The 19,200-nt window shown below is 41.1% G+C and overlaps 1 protein-coding gene across 1 annotated transcript in view; it reads right to left on the bottom strand.

Moving 5' to 3' along the window:
- Positions 1-19,200, bottom strand: part of rerea (arginine-glutamic acid dipeptide (RE) repeats a) — a 76,653-nt gene that overhangs the window by 7,039 nt on the left and 50,414 nt on the right. Inside the window, exons 4-10 of the mRNA XM_055165914.1 lie at positions 9,529-9,634; positions 7,333-7,429; positions 5,774-5,878; positions 2,070-2,118; positions 1,209-1,333; positions 808-907; positions 39-215 (exon numbers count right to left, since the gene is read on the bottom strand). Of these exons, the coding sequence (XP_055021889.1) occupies positions 39-215; positions 808-907; positions 1,209-1,333; positions 2,070-2,118; positions 5,774-5,878; positions 7,333-7,429; positions 9,529-9,634 (759 nt within the window). The remainder of the gene's footprint in view (positions 1-38; positions 216-807; positions 908-1,208; positions 1,334-2,069; positions 2,119-5,773; positions 5,879-7,332; positions 7,430-9,528; positions 9,635-19,200) is intronic.

The raw sequence follows: 19,200 nt of genomic DNA, 5'->3' as shown, positions 1-19,200 counted from the left end.
AGGCAGTTATAGTGATCTGTGCAAAGACTAGTGCTAACAAACTCAATAGCGCCCTCTAAAGGCACAACACAAGAGATGACACAAACAAAGGAGACTATAGAAAACACAGCACTTACCACTTCATCTTCAGACCAGCATTTTTCTATTAGTTTGGGGACTGGCTTCTTCACAAGGCGCTGGAGAGCTTTCCCTGCATCATAGCTGCTCTCATGAAGCTGTGGAGGATACATACAATTTACCAATGACACTGACTTTAACCTGTATCCATTCAAAATACATTTATCATAATATATAGCATTTTGGTTGTTCACCTTTTCACTAGTATTTTATTTCCAGAGAAGCATCCTGTTAAAATGTCTGGCCCTGATCTAACCTTGACACAAAGAAAACAAAGGAGGAGGTGCCAGGCTAAGCCTGTGTCAGACTGAGTGAGGAAAATAGCTGGTGGTGAGTCCTCTCCTCTGAGAATAAACAAGCATTACTCATTGGAATTGCAGATGCAGAAGGTCGAGTGACAATGACCTGCCGGCTATGTTAATTCCCACTTTATAGAGTCGGCATATAAATGCCCTGTTTATAAAGATTGTAATCTTTTTCTGGTGCTTGATTCCACAGTATTCATTGTCCAAGAGACAGACAAATGCCTCATTATGGCCTGAGTGTTATTGGCTCGTGGGGCACTAAAGGGGATACTCCACTCTCTAGTCTCCACTCACCTAGCTCTGCATCTCTGCATAATAACAAGGATCATGCAGTGATTATATTTTATATATATTTTATGGACATAAGCAGTACAGTAACACTTACAGTGTTAAGTGCGTTGAGTGTAGTGTCGTCTCGGGAGGCTGCAAGGCACCCATCTTCTGTTGAGCCTCCGTCACACATTCCAGCAAAGGCAGCCATGCTCCTGTGGGCATAACACCAAATCTATTCATATACAGCAACTCTGATGAAACATTCACACAGTTTAAATATGTACTGTCTATTTAAACAAGGGAAATTAAATACCACTTTGGCACAAAGCATTACAAGATACACAGTCATGTAAGGCCACAGCAGGGTGCATGTCAGGGCACCAGTTCAAGTCTCATACAACAAAATTTTGTCAGGTGAACTTAATCAGTACTTTAATTGTTTTAAATTAAAACAATTGAGAATATATAATAGTTTTTCAATGCATGGTTTGAATTCAGAGTTGAGCAGCTCACCTTGCGGCTCTGAGGTACATGAGAAGGTCACAGTCGTTGACCCCGGGCATCCACACCAGCTCCTCATTCTCGGTCACAGCCTGGCCACACGGGGAGGGGAAGGGCTGCAGCTCGGGGAGTTTGGCCTAATTAGTTAAAGGGTAGAGCAGAGAGACAGAAGTTACACTACAAATAGCAGATGGTTTTGAAGAAAATATTATGTTTCAGTGCGCTGTCATCACCCGGTGGGTGGTATCAGAGGAGAAGGGGCCAGTTACAAGTGACGGTCATCGATCGTTTAACTCACCACTGTGGGGCCACTGAGACATGTTAATGTGAGTTAGACAGCACAAATCTACTCTGTGACTGTAAGCAGAGCTGTTGGGTTTAAATGAAGCATGTGAAGCACCCACAGCCATGATACTTTAATGTCAGTCTTACACTTACAAGACTAAATGATTTATGAAATACAACTGACTTTACTGAAGTTGAATAATACATGTTTTATTTCACATTAGGCCCCATTAGTTTATGAAATGTTCCACTATTTTAAAATCTGATAAAATGACAACTTAAAAAAATCAGTAAAAAAGTAAAAAATTTGGTTTAGTCTCAGTATTCTTTACTATTGCAGACTACAAAGATTCTTTTGATTGATGTAAAGAGCCTCAAATGGCACAATAGTTTTACAATTACGATTTTACCCTGCCTAATCTTTACATTTTTGTAACACCTTTTGATCGTGTTTTGAATTTATAATCTCAGTATTATAAAATGTAATGCTACACTGAGACAGCTGAATCCTCAATAGGGAAATTACATGATTATTTACAAGAACGTAAATGGTGTATTTACAACATTTTCAGTATGTTTTATACTTACTTGGTGGCTGGGGCCCACTCGGATCTCCCCTTGTGTGCTGTTCAGACGCCTGTGAAGAGACAAAGAGATTGTGTTTAACTAAATATTTATTCAACATCCTAGTGGTTATAACTGTCTGTGATCATGGCGTTTCAATGTGTTTAAATCTCTCTGTGCATTAAGACCCAGAGCTGTAGTTTCAGGACAAAAGAATTGAGAAGCAGTGTGTATATTACTTGGTGAGCAGACCTGATATTGTGGATGCAGCAATAAAACCCTAAAAGAGGAGGGGAGCTGCCGGGTATATGAGTACGGGGGGCGGCAAGGTGGGGGCGACACGGCTGCCGGTACAAATGTGTGTAACCATGGCAACTGCAATTTAATAATAGTGTTTCCGACTCTCCAGCTGCAGTGGATTAAAGAAAATGACAAGATGTTCCCTTTGAAAACCCCTTTCCCTTCCGTTGCCTAGGTAACCGTACAGATTTTGAATTTTTTTCTTTTTTTTTGTACAGGCGAGTGTTGGGGCGGCCCAGAAACTGTCAGCAAGATTTGCACCCGGAGAAGCACACACACTCAATCAAGCTGCGGAAATACAAGAGGCGAGAGAGGCTGCAAAACCACCCAAACCAAAAACATGCCTTCCTCTGTGTCCCCTTCCTAAAGATTAAATGTGTAATCTATACTGTACTGTAGTTGCAGGCCAAAAACTACATTTCAAAAGCAGTAAATGACCCCAGGCTTGTCAGGACAGTTTGACACACTGCCACTGCTCCGGGAAAATAGTGCAATATTTCATTAGTTTATTACAAACACTCAATGGCAGGCAGGGCAAGCTAAATATAAAGCATTCAGGAGTTGGCAAACAAACCTGATGAATGGAGCTGATAAAATGAAAATGGGGTGGTCTGTAAGTCAGCAGCGTTTTAGTTCCAGATTGTAAAAGTTTCAAAAGATGGATTTTATAGTGTAAGCTTAACTTGGATCATAGTTAGGGGAAAGTTTCAATATATCAAGTACTGAAATATTCAGAGTTAAGAAATTTGAAAAACTACTGTTAGGATTGTGCAAAGTGGGATGAGGTCAGTTCCAAAACATTAATTTTTTTAACATTGAGACGCACACAACCAGTACTATTTTAATTATTTAGAACTGCATTACCATTTCTTGTTTTGCTCTTTGTTATAATATTGCAATGTGTGAGCTACTGTTTCCAAGACATTTCCCATATAGATCAATATAACACTGAGATAACTTGTAACATTAAACAACTTGAATTAATTACCACAAATTAAGATGAAAAAAACAACAATGATTAGTTTAAAATGACTTCAGTTGACAATCACAGCTACAAATGCAAAAGTGTAAAATATAGTGAGCGTTCATATGGTATGAATTGACTGAGGAAAACTTCTCCGAACGTGTTCCTGACAGTGTGCAGTGAGTCGGGTCAGCAGTGCTCTGGCAGCAGGCTGTAAGGATGACAAATGAGGACCTGTGCACCAGAATAAAAACAGCACTGAGCACAGCTATGTTTTACACAGGCAAATCCTCAGAGCCCACAACGACATTCAGTCTGAGGGCTGCTTTGGGCCGAGAGGAGAGCCAGAATATAAATGTACCGTGACAGGGAGTTTTCAATGAGACAGCTACTATATTTCAGACCTAAACCCCAGCCAAAATACACAAGGACATGTCTACTGCTGTGATGCCATGAGTTTATAGGATGCAATTGCAACTGTAGTATATATTAATACACATTAAAATACTAAAGATAAAATGTAAAAAATAATATAGGCTGCTTTTCCTTCCCTCGAGTGTATCCTTTGTCTCCAATAAGCATCCAAGAGACAAAGGAAAAGAGTTCATCATTAGTTCACATATATCACTTGCTCAAAATATCATCAAGTAATTACAGTTTTACTTATTAAACACTAACATCAGCAATGTGATTCACTTTGTGTGCGTGAGCAAGCAATCAATGATAGTCCCGCCCCTTCCATCAATTTCACCCAATCGCAGCATCCGCCTGTGGCACACTGACATAATTGTAGCTCAGCAATAACAGAGTCAAACTTTGTGCAGTTAAAACGGCGTGAGAGACGGCGTGCGCCACAAACCACCCAGCAGCACCCATAGGAGACGTTTAGGAGACCCTCGTGCTTTGTGTTGTGCACCGGTACGTCGCCGCGTGCGCCATGTCACCTCGGTTGTAAACACGGGGCTGCTGCAAAATGGAGCCACGGTTGGGGTCTCCGCTCTATACCCGGGTAATAAAGAATATGAGGGGCATTTCATGAGCTTGATTGTCGCAAATACACAGACAACGGAGCGTCCACGAGCGCTACATTGAGAACATAGCTCCACATTGAAGCAGTGAAGCGCAAAGCCGTCTGCAGTGACAGACTGTCTGCTTCAGTTATTGTGCCTCCCCGACAGACGAATTACAACAGGTAAAGATAGTGACAGCGTTGCATTTACAGATCGAATATTATTATCGTATTATTTCTGCGTAAAGCGCGAGAGTACAATGGATGTGCAGCTTCGTAGCGCGGAGAACGGCAGGACCGAGCAATGAAACCGGAGCGCACACCTACCTCCGGGGGCTGAACAGATCGTCCATGTCTGCCATCGCCCTGAGCTTGGCCGGTGACACTGAGCGTAGCGGCTCTCCCACCTTTTTGAAGGTGCTCAAAATGGAGCGGCACGCATTCACTTCGGAGAGGTGTTCAGAGCTTGTGCTGTGACCTCAGCCTGCACGTATTTCTCTCCAGACACAACTGAGCATGTGCTGCGACCTCACAACGGCGCGCGCCACGCACACACACACGCTGGCAGGCACACACGCATGCGGCAGCGGAGTTCATCTCTGCTCATGTCTGTGCCATAATAAACAAGAGTGAAATTGCAAGGCTGCAGACACGCCGCTCAGAATACCAAACGAGCAGAGCTGCGGTAGAGGGAGGGGGAGAAGAGATCCAATGGGGCCCGATAAAGGGGGATCCCTACCGGCTTCCCCCAGAGCCCTTTACAGGCACTGACTGTCACTAACACGTGACACCCCCCCCAAACAACAACAAACCAACAAATCATCATCTTAAAGAAACAGCATGCACAGGATTTTAGATTTTAGGCAACTCCAGGATACCACATAAATGATGAGAGTATCTAACTAAATTAAACATTGCCAGGCCAACAAAGGCTTCTTCACAGACTACAGCTGTAAAGAATTGAAACGACAATTCATGCATAAGAGCAAATCTTTGTCACAAGCAGATTAAATGCATAACATAGCAAAGCTCATCATTGTGTTATTAATGAAACACTACTAAATACTATACATTTACTACTTTAGTACACATGTCAATATATTTTATGCTACATCAGTGTAATGTTTATGACAGTGGTCCCCCCAACCAAAGGTGCCAGGATACAATGACCAAGTTCAAGCCACATTGCCTAATATAAAAGTGGTATGTGCGTCAGTGTTGGTGATAGTCGGAGGAGCAACTGTGGCTATAATAGTAAATCTTCATCACCAAATGTGGAGTTAATGAGTAAGGTGCTACATGACAACATAAATATTACAATTATTATATCATTTGAATGACTAATCCCAAAATAATGGGATGGTATGGATGTCACAATATAACATTTTATGTGACAGGTTACAATAACTGTGAATGAATTGTGATTACAAGAGTGACTAAGAGGACATGTCTCACCTGGTCTCTGGGTTGTATCCGAGGATGTAGAAGAAGGAGTCAATCCGGGCTCTGAACTCCCTTGCAGCAAATATGTCGGAGAAATGAGAAATGTTGCACTTCCCCCTAGAGAAAGAACACAAACTCATTAGATACAAGATCTAACTGACAACAGTCATCAAAGCAATTGGGGCGGCTTAAATGTTATCTTTAATGTGGCATGTGCAGTGGGACAGGTGAGGTGCAGCTGTCATGACATTAATGTAAAGTAGATTTTGTGGTACCACCATACAGTATTTTGCATCAACCAACTTCTTTATACAATATCATTCAAATTTTAATCCTTTGAGTACAAAATCAGAGCCTCTCCACAACTGCTGCGCATGTAGGTTTGAAGTGGTCTTTATTTCTCAAAAGTGGACCAGAAAGGAATTAATTTTACAGTAATATATACTGAATTAACAGGCAGGTCACAACACAAACAGAACACAAATGTGCAAATGGTCTTGGATAACATGCCTGATTTAGAGAAAAGATTTAGAGAAAAACAATAAAAAATGGGCCTTAATACTGACTATAAGACTTGAGCCCCACTAACACCTACTGTAAATGCCAGTTTCTGTTTGTAGTCCTGTTAGCCCTGCGCCTATCAAAGTAACAAGAATCCATGGCAAATGCAGACCCACACAGAACCGGTATCTTCATGCACTCAAGATTAAAGTGCTCTAAGAAGGCAGCTTGTCTCTGCAGAGCTGCGGCGTTACACCATCCCACTGGAATTCCCTCCCATTTATCTAAAGCCCAGAGAATAAGTCAAATCAAAGGCGGCTCTGTGGAGGAGATGTTGCAGCTAATTTGCCCTGAAATCAGTGGTTTCTGGGAGACAGGGCTTTGACTGGCTGCCACCGACGAGCCTCACACATGGTTCTGGTTAGAGAGCGTAGGGGAAGTGGGAGAGGTGGTCAGCCAGGAATGGATCAAGACATACAGGCAGGAATTCCCAAATGAAAGGAAGAAACCTGTTTTCTACCACGGAAAATCATTATGGCTGAGTGCTTCCTGAGGTTAAAAGTACAAAGTTAGGATTATGTTTTAGTAGGCCAGTAAGACTGGGTGGTGTCCATACATAATTATTTATAATTCAAGGGTATTTACAAGTACACTAATAAGAATGAGTAAGAATAGGATTGTTACAATACAACTACTTATACTATTAATACTTTATTAATCATCCTTAGGAAAAATTCAGGTGTATACTCGTGCCCGCCCGGTAACTATTGTGTATGTTACACATTTAAACTTACTACATTCCACTATACATGAAATATAAAGCAATAGAGCCCAAAGATAAGGAATGGTAATTAAATTTGTGTATGTTACAATCTGCCTTCATACAAATGGAAACAAAGACAACAAGGTAAAGGATGACACATAATACAGCTTGTATTGCGTGATCTGCTCGCTTCGAGGTGAGCTTCCAGCTTGCCCCAGGACCCCGCTCTTCAAAGTGCTGCTTTTATTTGACATGTGTTGCCTTTAGTTTACACGCTTACATCTAACTCCATTCTGTATGTATTTACCTAAGAGCAGCAGCATGGTAAGTGTCCACATAGTCTGAAATAAAGAGCTCTCGACTCCTCACAACTGGGTCTGTGATCACCAGCTCTCGACCCGAATCTGGAAACAGAAAAAGCATGGTTAATATTTGTGCATTAAAACATAAAAGGCTTCTACATTTTTGACCCCGAAGAATTTAAAAACACAACAGGGTAGATTACTTATTAGTTCACAAAAAAATAGCCAAGAAGTATATTTAAAATTTTACAAAAAATATTTTTTCCCAAAAAAATATTTTGGGAAAAGTGTTTTGTTTTGGGCGAAGTCTGTCATTTTACTTTCTGCTTGGACATTGGAAGTAACAGAAGATATGACATAGGCAAAGGTAATTTCATAACTGTTGCCTAGAAACCATAATGCTAACAAGGGTCAAAACCTTTCTGAATTGTACAAAAAAGGCCAACAGCTTTTGTTAAATAGAGGTTGAAATTGTCAGAATTGGTTCCTAGACCCTGCATCAAGCCAGTAATTACAAAAAAAACAACAACATAAAATCCTATCATATGCAACTTACTGATAGCACAATCTCCATGCAAAAGTAACAATAGTAGCCCTATAGCTCAATAATGCCAATTTTATGTGGTTGCCCAGGAGAAAAGGAAATAACCCATGTGGGGCATCAGCAGGTTAGAGAATGGACCAAGATTCACACTTGACAAATGACCCAGGTTATATCGCCTGGTGGCCACTGAGCTCCAGCCACCTGACATCTATTCTAATAATCCGGAGCCCCACTGCTGCTGCAAGGACACACTGCAGATAGTGAAGTATGGGTCTATCTGCAGGGAGCCAAGAGTGTGGTGCAGGGCTGATAACTGCAGCAGTGCACCTGGGTTTGGGGTTTGCACCGATATAAAAGACAGTTGCAATGGTATTCAATAAAAATGCATCATGTTATAAAATATAATATGTAGCTTGCTCTACTAAACAAGAACAGTGGATGGCTTTGTTGCTGTAGTATAGTGCAATAATCATAAGGAGAGTGATCACAAATTGGGGATATCAAGCTTCAGTTAACTTTCCATTTGAGCATAAATTATCCATATTAGAACAAACTGAGCAAGACATAATATAATTGCTGTATAATTGTTGTTTGGTTTCTTCTTACTGGGCACAACTTCTCAAACAAATAAATTTAAGTTTTGAAAAGGTCCCTGGTTTTGTCTGTTAAATCACTCAGTAATAAATGTGTGGTCTTTTAAACTTTATTATTATCTTATTGTTGTCATTGTCAAGTGTTTTAGGAAATATTCAAGTGTGACAAATGTTCAAAAAAAATATCAGAGCGGACACAGTTTTACCCTAGATAGTATTTTCCTCCTGTGATTTGGTGTGGTAAGAGTATAAAGCTGTGTCTCTATCTTTCTTGCAGCGTGTCTGATGGAGCTGAGTGGAGAGGGTCACATGACTGAGCGAGTTATTAACACTCGACTTCTGTCTGGCCTCGAGCACAAACACAAAGTCTGGCTCAGATCTGAGTCTGAAAGTCCTTCACGTCTTTGTATCACTGCACTGACAAACTGCTAAGAAAAACGTGGAGAGGCAACATGAGCCACTGTAACCACATGAAAAAAGCACAATGTTATGAGAAAAATCCATCGGTGGAAATACTGTAACCTTGAAACTGAGCTGGGCACAAAATCAGATATGTGGAAAAATAAGTGACACTATCAATATGTTTTATTTGCCATTAGCAAAATACACTATAAATCAAAAATAATATGATATTTAGGTAATTTCTCATGACATTTAGAGACTTCTGGATTAACCATTGTGATGAAATAAACCAAGAAGATACTCATTTGAACAAATATCCCAAACAATTTTACCTTTACTAAACAGTTTGAGAAGGATCTTGAGATTTAACAGAACTAGTATAAGACCACACGGTAACAAAGAAAGTACTATTATTCTGTATTCAAAATGACAGTCTATTGTTTTAAAAAGAGCATTTTATTATGTGTGACATTAAAATAAGAATCAAACCTATTCCTTAGATCTTGACATTTTAGTATTGTGACAACACAACAGCTATTTAGCTAAAGAACATGAGCATGTAAAATAGTATGTCATGTGATTTAGTTCCTCAGTGTAATATTTGTTAGGTGTTTTGCCTCCTGTCAGATAAACAGAGTGTAAATGTTTTATAATTCCTTTACCGTTTTCATTGTTCCTGTCCTGGACCAGGTGTTGGTAGACCGAGTCGGGCACCTCTGACTGGCGGTAGTACCATTTCACATTCATCAGCAGATGGTCCCGTTTACTCTGCACAGACACACACAAAACAACAGAAAAACACGTATTATTTTATTTGTTAACGACATCACAAAGCAGCTCTTGGCAAAGGCACTGACGCTGTGCAGACGTGCCGTTTATGACTTAGAGGGCTGATGCCAAACGCACGCAGAGAGACCAAGTCAATTAAAAAGGGATTGTAGAGCATTTACAGCCTCCATAAAACAAACAGTGGGATGGGGCTTTGTTAAGGGAAGTGAACCAAACAAAGCAGACATGAGAATCCACCATGTACAAATCAAAATCCTATGTGAAAATCTAACCATTAATAACACTGGTACACTTGTAACAGTAATAATAAGAACAGCAGTAATGGTGATATTAGTACTAAGAGTAATATAGGGTTATAGATATATTTATAGAACTTGCAATTAATTATGCCAGAGAAAATAATACTTCAAGGAATAGTAATAGGAATATTGCTTTCAATGATGTCTCATTTTATTTCAAGCATTTTTTGTTAGTTTGTTTTGTTTTAGTTTATTGTATTCCAGTCACTATAGTACATTAAACATGCTTAATAATTATTAATGGTTTGTATAATTTCATATATTAAAATGTATGTTTTGAGTTACATAAATAAAAGACCAGATAAATACAAGTGCCAAAAGGTAGTAGCTGATCATGTGCACAACTAGAATAGCTGCCCTTTAGTGCTGCCACCTACTGTTTTACCAAATTAAGTGCATGTCATCGAAAGTTGCACTTCTCTATATGTCCAGCAGGTGGCAGCACTGGGGTGTGAACAGAGCTGGGCTTCGAGGAGCAGTCAAGGAAATAGCAGAAAGGAGAAAGGAGGGGGAGTGTGGGTGAATGAAGCTTTGACTGAGGCAAGGGATGAAAAGGGCAAAATACTGTTTTTATTTCATGTTATAAAATATTTATTGAGCCTTCGCATGAGCCCAACTGACCATCACTGCGAGAACTGGACTGAGGCACGTTCCCATTGGCCCCTTTTCTGTCTTTATTAACCACAATGCACTGCAGTAACTGTCACACACCTGCACACCGCTGACACTCTGAGCATATGGAAAAACCAGGGGAGGGAAAATCCAAGGAGTAATCCAAGACAGACAGTTTAACATCCGATCTTTCCAGGCGCTTAACTGTAACTGTGTGTGTGTATGAGGTCAGAGTGAAGATATTTAAAGCCTTCAGCGACATTGTTCTGTTATGTCACTGGGGAGAGAAGCAGGGGACATGCAGCTGAGCAAATCAACACCTCCCTGAAATGCACTGTTTATGATAATATAGAGCAAGCAAAACCAAAGCTTAGAGCAGTTACCAACAGATTTCAATAAATCTATGTAAACATGTGACACTGCCAGACAACTACAATAAAATGGATAACACATAGTAATAGTGTTATAAGTGCATGCAATCAATCTTATCAGTATCTCAGGCAGTTTAGTTGAAAATCAAAACAAAACTGGATTACAATGCTCTTACTCAGTGTTGAAGTAATGCCTTGTAAATAATATACTGATTACTTGACTAAAACATCTCGTATGTAGTTAAACTGTGTTACCAAAAAGTTTATATCATGTTATCAGTATGTTTTGATTTGGTCCAGAAGTCCAGAAAATATCTATGTTGGTGGTCCATTAAGCAATATAATTTGTTTTACTCTTTTGAAACCCAGTATAACCTCACATCTGTTTCACACTCTCCATCTTCTATAGCTTTTCCAATTGTCCTCCACCTCCTTCATTCTTTCCTGTTGCTCCTCTGTCCTCTGTCTGTAGTGGTTAAGTGAGCTCGGACGTGTCAAACAGCAGCTGGCGGCCGGTCATGCATTTACAGCTTTGGATGATTGTGAATCGACAGAGCGCCACATTGATGGAGTGAGACCGCAGCCAGCCCAGTGTGGAGAAATGTATAGGATGACGTCAGGTCCCTCCCCTGTTTTTCCCTCCCCACTTAGCTCAGCCATGCAACACCTCCTGTCTACTCTCAACTAAAAAGACTAGACTGTCGACTAACTGCTGCTTAGACTGCTAATGTGTAGTTAATATTTCATTAAAGTAACCAATAGAGGTTCATTTTGTGCTTACATAACATCAAAATCAATAAAGCAATAGGCAGAAGGAGATACAGTGTTAAACTCCTCGAGCTATCCAGAAACATATGATTTATTAGCGTTTAGTATAGAATCAGATTACTTTGTAGAGACATTTTGACATAAAAGCTTCCAGGCACAAACCAAAAGGGAGGTTCAACATATGGGGCATGTAGTGTGGGAGTGCGCCATGGCTTTCAATTATCACAATCCTCCAAACACGCGGCTAGAAAAATGAGTAGATACTAGCATTAGCAACAAGGAGAAAATGAAAAATGATGGACAGCTTGGGATGAACCACCAACACTTGTATTGTCTGGCGTTGCCGCTAAGCTCGCCATTGAGAATAACACAGCGACCACAATGCTGAATTGATTAGAGACATTCCTCGCTGCCTGTCGAGATCCGAGCCCCTGCACATTGTCAGCCATCTTTGTCTGTTCTGCCAGGGGCTAAATACGCACCTCCCTCCCCTTCTCCAACGCAACGACCCTGGGAACTTAGCCACCGCAGAGAGGCCAGAAGACTTACTAACCCATACTGAGAGGATGATATGAAACGGCGAGAAAGCACGTGAGGAATACAGGAGGTGAAGAGTTGAATTAAAGTAGGTGGAGCAGGAGGGATTTATACCCCTTGACTGAAAATTACAACTTCTCATGGTGTATTGAGAAATCCCCCAAGGGTACAAGACAAGGCTTCCCTTTCCATTCATTGAGGAGATATAAATCTGAAAGTCATGCTTAGAGCCTGAGGACAATGGCGGCGACTGCCCTCCCTCCAATGGCATTCTCTGGCACACACTCACACACACCAGGGCAGGATTAGAGCTCCGCAACAGGCATTCATGTGAGATGTGAGGGAAGCTTTTATGAGACTCCCTCTTTGAAATATGAATTAAAACTTATCTGCTAAGACAAAGGCATTTATCACTCTGTTAAAAAGGATGAGATGAACAGAGGAGGATTATGCAGAGGTTACTGGCCGGCTGGGTCAATAAAACTAGTGCAGATGTCTTAATGTTGTTAGCTATGAAGTCACATAGCAATTTTTTTTCAAAATTATTGGGTCATGACAGAATTTAATGCCAGTGACAATACATCATAATAACTACTGAATGGATAACTTAGAAAATTATATTTTAACTCAAGTCCGGAACTAACTCTTGGGACTTCAGCGGCATTGAGTGATCTTTCATCTTATTAAAATGTCAGCTAAAGTCAAAACTATTACATGCCTCTGCAACATTACACCATTGAGAAGTACAATGGGAAGTACATTGTGAAGTAGGCTACATTGTGAAGTACAGCTCAAATCTATAATGGTAAAAACATGCCTGTCTTGCAAGTCAGAGTAGGTTTCTGATTTCAATAACTGAAAGAGGTAGTGGGAGTGAGATGTGCACTCCCTGTGGCATTAACCAAGTGTTTGAAGCCTGGTGGTGAGGCTGAGCTGTGGCCAAACTGAGGAGCGTTGTTACAACCTGTAACCTCCACTCCCCCTCTGGCTCCCCCTCTGCTTTGTAACAGTAGAGCTTAAACAGATCCAGAGCAGTGGTCCCACACGACAGGGCCCCGGTGCACCTCGTTAACAGGAAACCAAGGTTTATTTTCCCTGCTTTTCAAACACTCTCCTCTTCCTCTGCTCACCCTTGTACTGACCCCCCTCCAACAGGCCCTGCCCCCTCCCAGTGACATCACCAGCAGGATCTCTGACTCTGTCCAAGAGGTGGCAGCCAGAAGTCAAAGGAGGAAAAACACATTGCCCTTTACAGCAATTGTCTCATGTCATAATGAACATATCCAAATGTTTTCAATAACACATGATGGTGTAATTCAGTTTGTCATTTGGATTCCAATCTGTTATTCACTTACAATTTTGTAAATACATATTTATACAGTTTGCAATGAGTGAATCCAGCCACAAAGAGACAAGCCAAGCCTAGTGAAAAAACAATGTGAAATCAGAATACAAGTCACTGTGGTATAGAGGGCAAATTATTTTCTCTGACAACTCTGGAAGGAAAAAGGTACACAAAACAAACACAGAACAAAACAGACAAAATATAATGAATAAAATGTACTTATAACAAGACCCTGAACACAAAGGCAGTGCCGATGGGAGGAGAGAGGGAGGAGGGGGAGGTCAAATGAACAAGCATGGCAGCCACGGTTCTTGGTGTTAGCAAGGAATGTAAAGCAGTTGAGCCATGCTAGCCGGCTAAAAGCTTAGTTAGCTACCACCCTAGGGGCAAAGGAGGCCAGGGTGAACTGGATCAGGGCTAGTAGCGGCGTGACATTGACAGGCGTGTCTCAGAAATGGCACACGGGGCGGAAAAGACGAGGGGGAGTGTTCACCTCATCCCCGCGAACGCAAGAACAAAAGGCTGATTGTGGCATTTGGAGACAGCGGAGGGATTGGCAAGAGTAATCTGCTCCTTCGACATGATCAGATTAGAACAGGGGAGGCGCATAAACACACACAGAAACATGATGGATCTGAAGACCAGGCTTTTCCACTCTGCATCTTTCCCTTTCTCATTTTCTCGCTTTCTCAGAGATCTGCCAGCACACCAGCACTCAATAAGCGCTTCCATCTGGCCAGCACACACATACACAAATACACACACACACATAGGGGAAAGTGGCTTCATACATACACTGTCGAGGTACAACAGATCTGCTGTGCTCACGCAATCTCCGACATCTCAGTGACTGACAAAGGAGGTTGTTAAAAGGAGATGCCAGCATGCTGTGTGAGCAAACACGCACGGACCAGCCAGTGCACTCTCTCCCTTTCTCCGCGCACACACAAATAACAGGCTTTCAGCATAAGCACCACTATTCTCCTGGCGGCCCAGCAGTGGAACAAGGCAGGCTGAGGAGTCTGTGTCAGAGGCAAGAGAAAGCACCTCTAAATCAGGCTGTCAGGGCAGGCAGCAATCATATACACGGTAATGCCTCACGCTGGGGTTACTGTGGAGACACTGGACAAGATAAAAAGAGAACAGAGGGATGAAAAAGTAATGGGGGTGAAGGTTTTAAGAAATGCTAATGTGGGCTGATTACTGGTTGTCAGTCATTTAGGAATTTAGCCAACTTCATAGAGTAACCAACAATACAAGATTCAACTGCAAGCAAGACTGGACCTCTGAACATTTCAGAGCTAGATTTATAAATGCATTAGTTTAATATTTATAACAAGTGAAAGCGCATGCTGACTGCCGTGTTTTAATGTTTAGAAATTTGTCTGTTGACCTTTTTACTAAGCAGCATTTTTACTAAAGCGCTTCTGTAGCTAACCAAACCTCTTAATGTTAAACTGGTGTAAAAATGTTGAACTACATAGTCACACATAGTCCACATGATTTACTTTACTTGGAGCAATAGAGAAATATTACCTGCGAGACTCTCTTATAGCCTTGCTCCTTATCCGCCCGGTAACAGGGGCAGATATCCTGTGTGTGTGGGAGGGAGAGGGGGAGGAGGGGAGGAGGGGGGAAAGAGGAGTGGAGTGTCCCAGCTGTGGAGGTGGTGGCACTGGCAGGACCTTTGCTCCACAGCGACACTGCGGTAGTCCCTGCTCTGCCTCTCTTTGGCTTGACCTGTTTGGATATTAAATGGTACGCCCTCTGCTTTGAACATGCTGGGCCCATCTGTCAGGCAGCCTCCATATTGGATTGGACGAGCATTAGGCGTTTCAAAGTGGGCAGATTTGCTCTTGTTGCGCTCGAGGTGTGCGTGTGACTTTGAGCATAAACGCCCACGATGGCCTTAAATTTAAAGCTGCTTGAAAGAAGCGTAAATCACATTTGTGAGGTTACAACTATAGCAGTGAGAATATGTGTGGAGATATACAGCGGTGACAGTGGAGGTATAAATCATAACGCACATTTAGTTGGAAAACAATCGAAAATGGCACCGTTTTGCAGTTTAAGAATTTCCTTTTAAGAGAAAATGCCTCGTGACAAAAACTGGAAGATATAACCAGCTATTGTGTCAGGCTTTCTGTAAAAAGTGTCACTTCAAAAGCTGCTAGATGTCAGCACTTTTAAACCATGTTCCTCTAGGAAATTGCAAAACAACTATAGCTCACTTGAATGCAAATCTCTGTAAGTGGTTCTCCCTCCTTCCATATTTTGTCAGGGTTCGATTTGCAACAAATGAAAAGAAGGAATTATTTAATTGGATCCAAAACTACTACTAATTTGGTTAGATCTGAGGGAATTTGCTGAGAACTAAAATTGTTACTGTATTAAATATATAAGACGTCATAATTTAGCAGTTACAAAGACAAGCACTTGTAGTAATCATAACTTCCTAGTCATTAATTCCACTTTTCTTACAGTGCGGTTCAACAATACATGAAGCTTTGCAACATTTCTCTTTTATATATGTTTAATGCAGATCCACAAGTGACCACAAGGGGAACTGTTGTAACTGCTCTTTACCATACATCCTTGCTTGATCAGTAATAGCCCCAAGGCTTAGACCTTAAAAGGAGAATGACTCAGAATGAATGAATAGTTGCCACATTGTAACCCCACCTGTTCAATATAAAGAGACTGGCTGTAAATCTGCTGTAACACTAACAGGTCCAGATTATACTTGTGCAGATGGACTGGTGGCTAAAGTGGAGAGGGAAAAGAGAAGAGAGCGAGGGGTGGAGTCACATGGTGTGCACAGATGATACTAATTAAGACTTGGGGCTGAGGGCCACTGCCAAGCACAGGCGTAGGCACTTTACACTGAAGGATCACAAGTGGCATGCATGACCAGCCCTTCTCTCAATGTGCTCCTCATGATAAAACCCCAACACAACATCTTTTGTCCTCACCATTCCGCTGTATTTCAAAAGCCCAGTGGGAGCCGGTTAAATTAACGACTGATACAATAGAAAAATGCATGATGTTGACCACGCTGCCCTCTATCTCGACAGAGCGGGGTGGTAAAAAATGGATAAGCCTTTTAGCTGTTCGCTTCATAAAACGGTCCAGGCGCAGTCCAACTTAAATATTTGTTCTTGGCTCCAAAACACTCCCGCTGAACCGTGGGCCAAGCAGAGACATTTAAGGCCAGTTAAAGGGTGTTACAGAAAGCTGTGAGAGATTTCAGCGCAGGGAAGAAACAAGACTTACAGTAATGATGATGGTTAACAGCACCACTCTGCAAATGTATACGATGGTTTTAGTACAAAGAATAGGGCAATCCTTCACAGTCAGAAGAAATCCTTCCAGAAATGACAGGGTATAGACAGTGAGATTTCAAATGTTTGTGGGACAGATGGAGACGGTTAGGAGAGCTCATATCTGGCTGTTGGGATCATAACACAGACTTGATTTCAGCTCAGTCAGACATACAGTTAGAGATATAGCCAGAAAAACATTGTCATTTCTGCCTTTCGGCCCCTTTCATTTAGCCGCTCAAAGCTGTCTGCCTTTGATACCTGGCTTCCTGTGTGTGTAAGTCATGGTGAGTGCGTGTTTGTTGGAGCAGAGCTGGGACTTGTCTGGTCTCAAGGTAATACCAGTGAGTCACTACTTTAAATGAGACACAGACACGGAGGAAAGGCCAGAGGAATGCTGCAAATAGACTGGGGCGATATGCTGTTTAAACAATGAGCAAGTTCACATACAACGCTAAGTGAAGTCATGGCTCTTATGGCTCTATAAAAGATCAATAGAGCATTTAACAAAGAGTATATATGGACTTGAAAATCAATTTATTGAGACTTCAATCTTAAGAGTCCATTATGGTAGGCCACAAAGGACAAAAATAGCAAGTTCATCATTAGTGTGCTTGTTTGTTAGACTGTTCGCAACAACTAACATAAGTTTCAGTAGGGATATATTCATGGATTTGTTTCACATGACTCAGGAGATGCAAGATTTTACACTTTGAAGACTATATCAGTAAAAATAAGGAATATCTTGTTTTTAATTTGTTAATTTTATGTCAATTGTTTTAATTTTTGCATCACTTGAAACTAAATCTATCCATTATGAAATCAGAATACTTATCAGTGAACATTTAAACACCGTGTCGCAGTACCCTCAAAGACAGCACTGTTGAAATATCAATTTACTGTCAAACAGTAGGTCAACTTCTTATTCAAAAATGGTATTGCATTATTATTCATGGAAAAACTGGCTACATTTGTTTATTGGGGACTTTCACATATCTTCACATTGTCTTAATTACATCCGACCAAAACAGAAGAACTGTTATCTGTACTATCTTGCTTTGGATTATTTCCTCGGTTGAGTTCTCCATTGTGTTAGCTGTGCCTTGTTAGCCTAGCGCAGTGAGGTAATGAGACGTCTTACTAATGCTGCCCGTGCTACTGCTCCTGCTGCTGCTGAGGAGGAAGAGAAGTGTGGGGCGTGTGGAGAGGATATGAATATCAAGCACAGTGTTTGAGCGAGTGTTTGTGCGCGTCAGATTGGCCGTCAGCCCGCCAGCTAATCCTGTCCCCTTTGTGTGTCTGCGTATGTGTGTGTGTGTGTGTGTGTGAGGCAATAGTGGCAGGAGCTGGGCAGTGCACAGAGAGGGGCTGAGAGCTGGTTTAAGGCAGGAAATGAGGAAGCAGTCGGGGCCAATTCTAATCTCTCTCTCTCTCTCTTTCTCTCTTTCTCTCTCTCTCTTGTAATTCACAAACACATGGGCGGTTTGCTTCCAGGATAAAATGTAGGTTAATGTTAATGCAGCTGTAATAAATGAGCAATGCAAATAAGGTTTAGACTCAGGGCAGGAAGATGTGTGCAGGGTATGAGGAAATGCAGTAAATTGAAGTGATGAACAATTACATCTTAGACTATAACAAGCATGAGCTGCAATCTAATCTCATAGGATTTGAAACTCTTGCAGTCTACGGAGAGAAAAAAAAACGAGCAAGATAGAAAAAGACAACAGTTAAAATTAATGTTTGCTGAGGTTTCTTAATCAACAGTGACACTGACCAGAGGTGAACTAAGTGGATTTTATGAAAAATTAATGTACTGTAAAATTAGGCTTCAGTGCTTTTGGTTATTAGAAAGTTGTCTTATTATAAAAAAAACAACAAAATGAGTTGTTCAAGCTTTAACAGTTTAACAAGGCCAAAACCAAAAGGCTGAAACTTACTCTGACATGAATAAATGTTATACCCTGATAATGATCGAAAACTGGTGGTTCTGACTCCAAAATTGGGTTGTGGTCATTAAATAGAATTTCTGAAGATTATTAAAATTGAACTGTATTGGATTTGCAGATAGACAGGCATTTATGTGCAAATATTGCAACAAAAATAATTCCAAAATAAGTAAAAAGAATGAAACTATAAAATGAGTTCCACAAATAGCAGACCACTCCTATTTGGGCAGTAAAACTAAACAAGCCATGAACATTTTTTGCACCAGTCAAACATTCCATTGTAAATAAACATGGGCAATCTTTGACTCTAGGAGCTCCTGTGTCAACCTCTCACTTACTCCCACGAA

Source organism: Boleophthalmus pectinirostris, unplaced genomic scaffold, assembly GCF_026225935.1.
Source record: "Boleophthalmus pectinirostris isolate CB_2022bp ecotype Guang Dong unplaced genomic scaffold, ASM2622593v1 HiC_scaffold_8, whole genome shotgun sequence".
Lineage (NCBI taxonomy): Eukaryota > Metazoa > Chordata > Actinopteri > Gobiiformes > Gobiidae > Boleophthalmus > Boleophthalmus pectinirostris.
The sequence above is the reverse complement of the archived record's forward strand: the minus strand, read 5'-3'. Positions and strand labels throughout refer to the sequence as shown.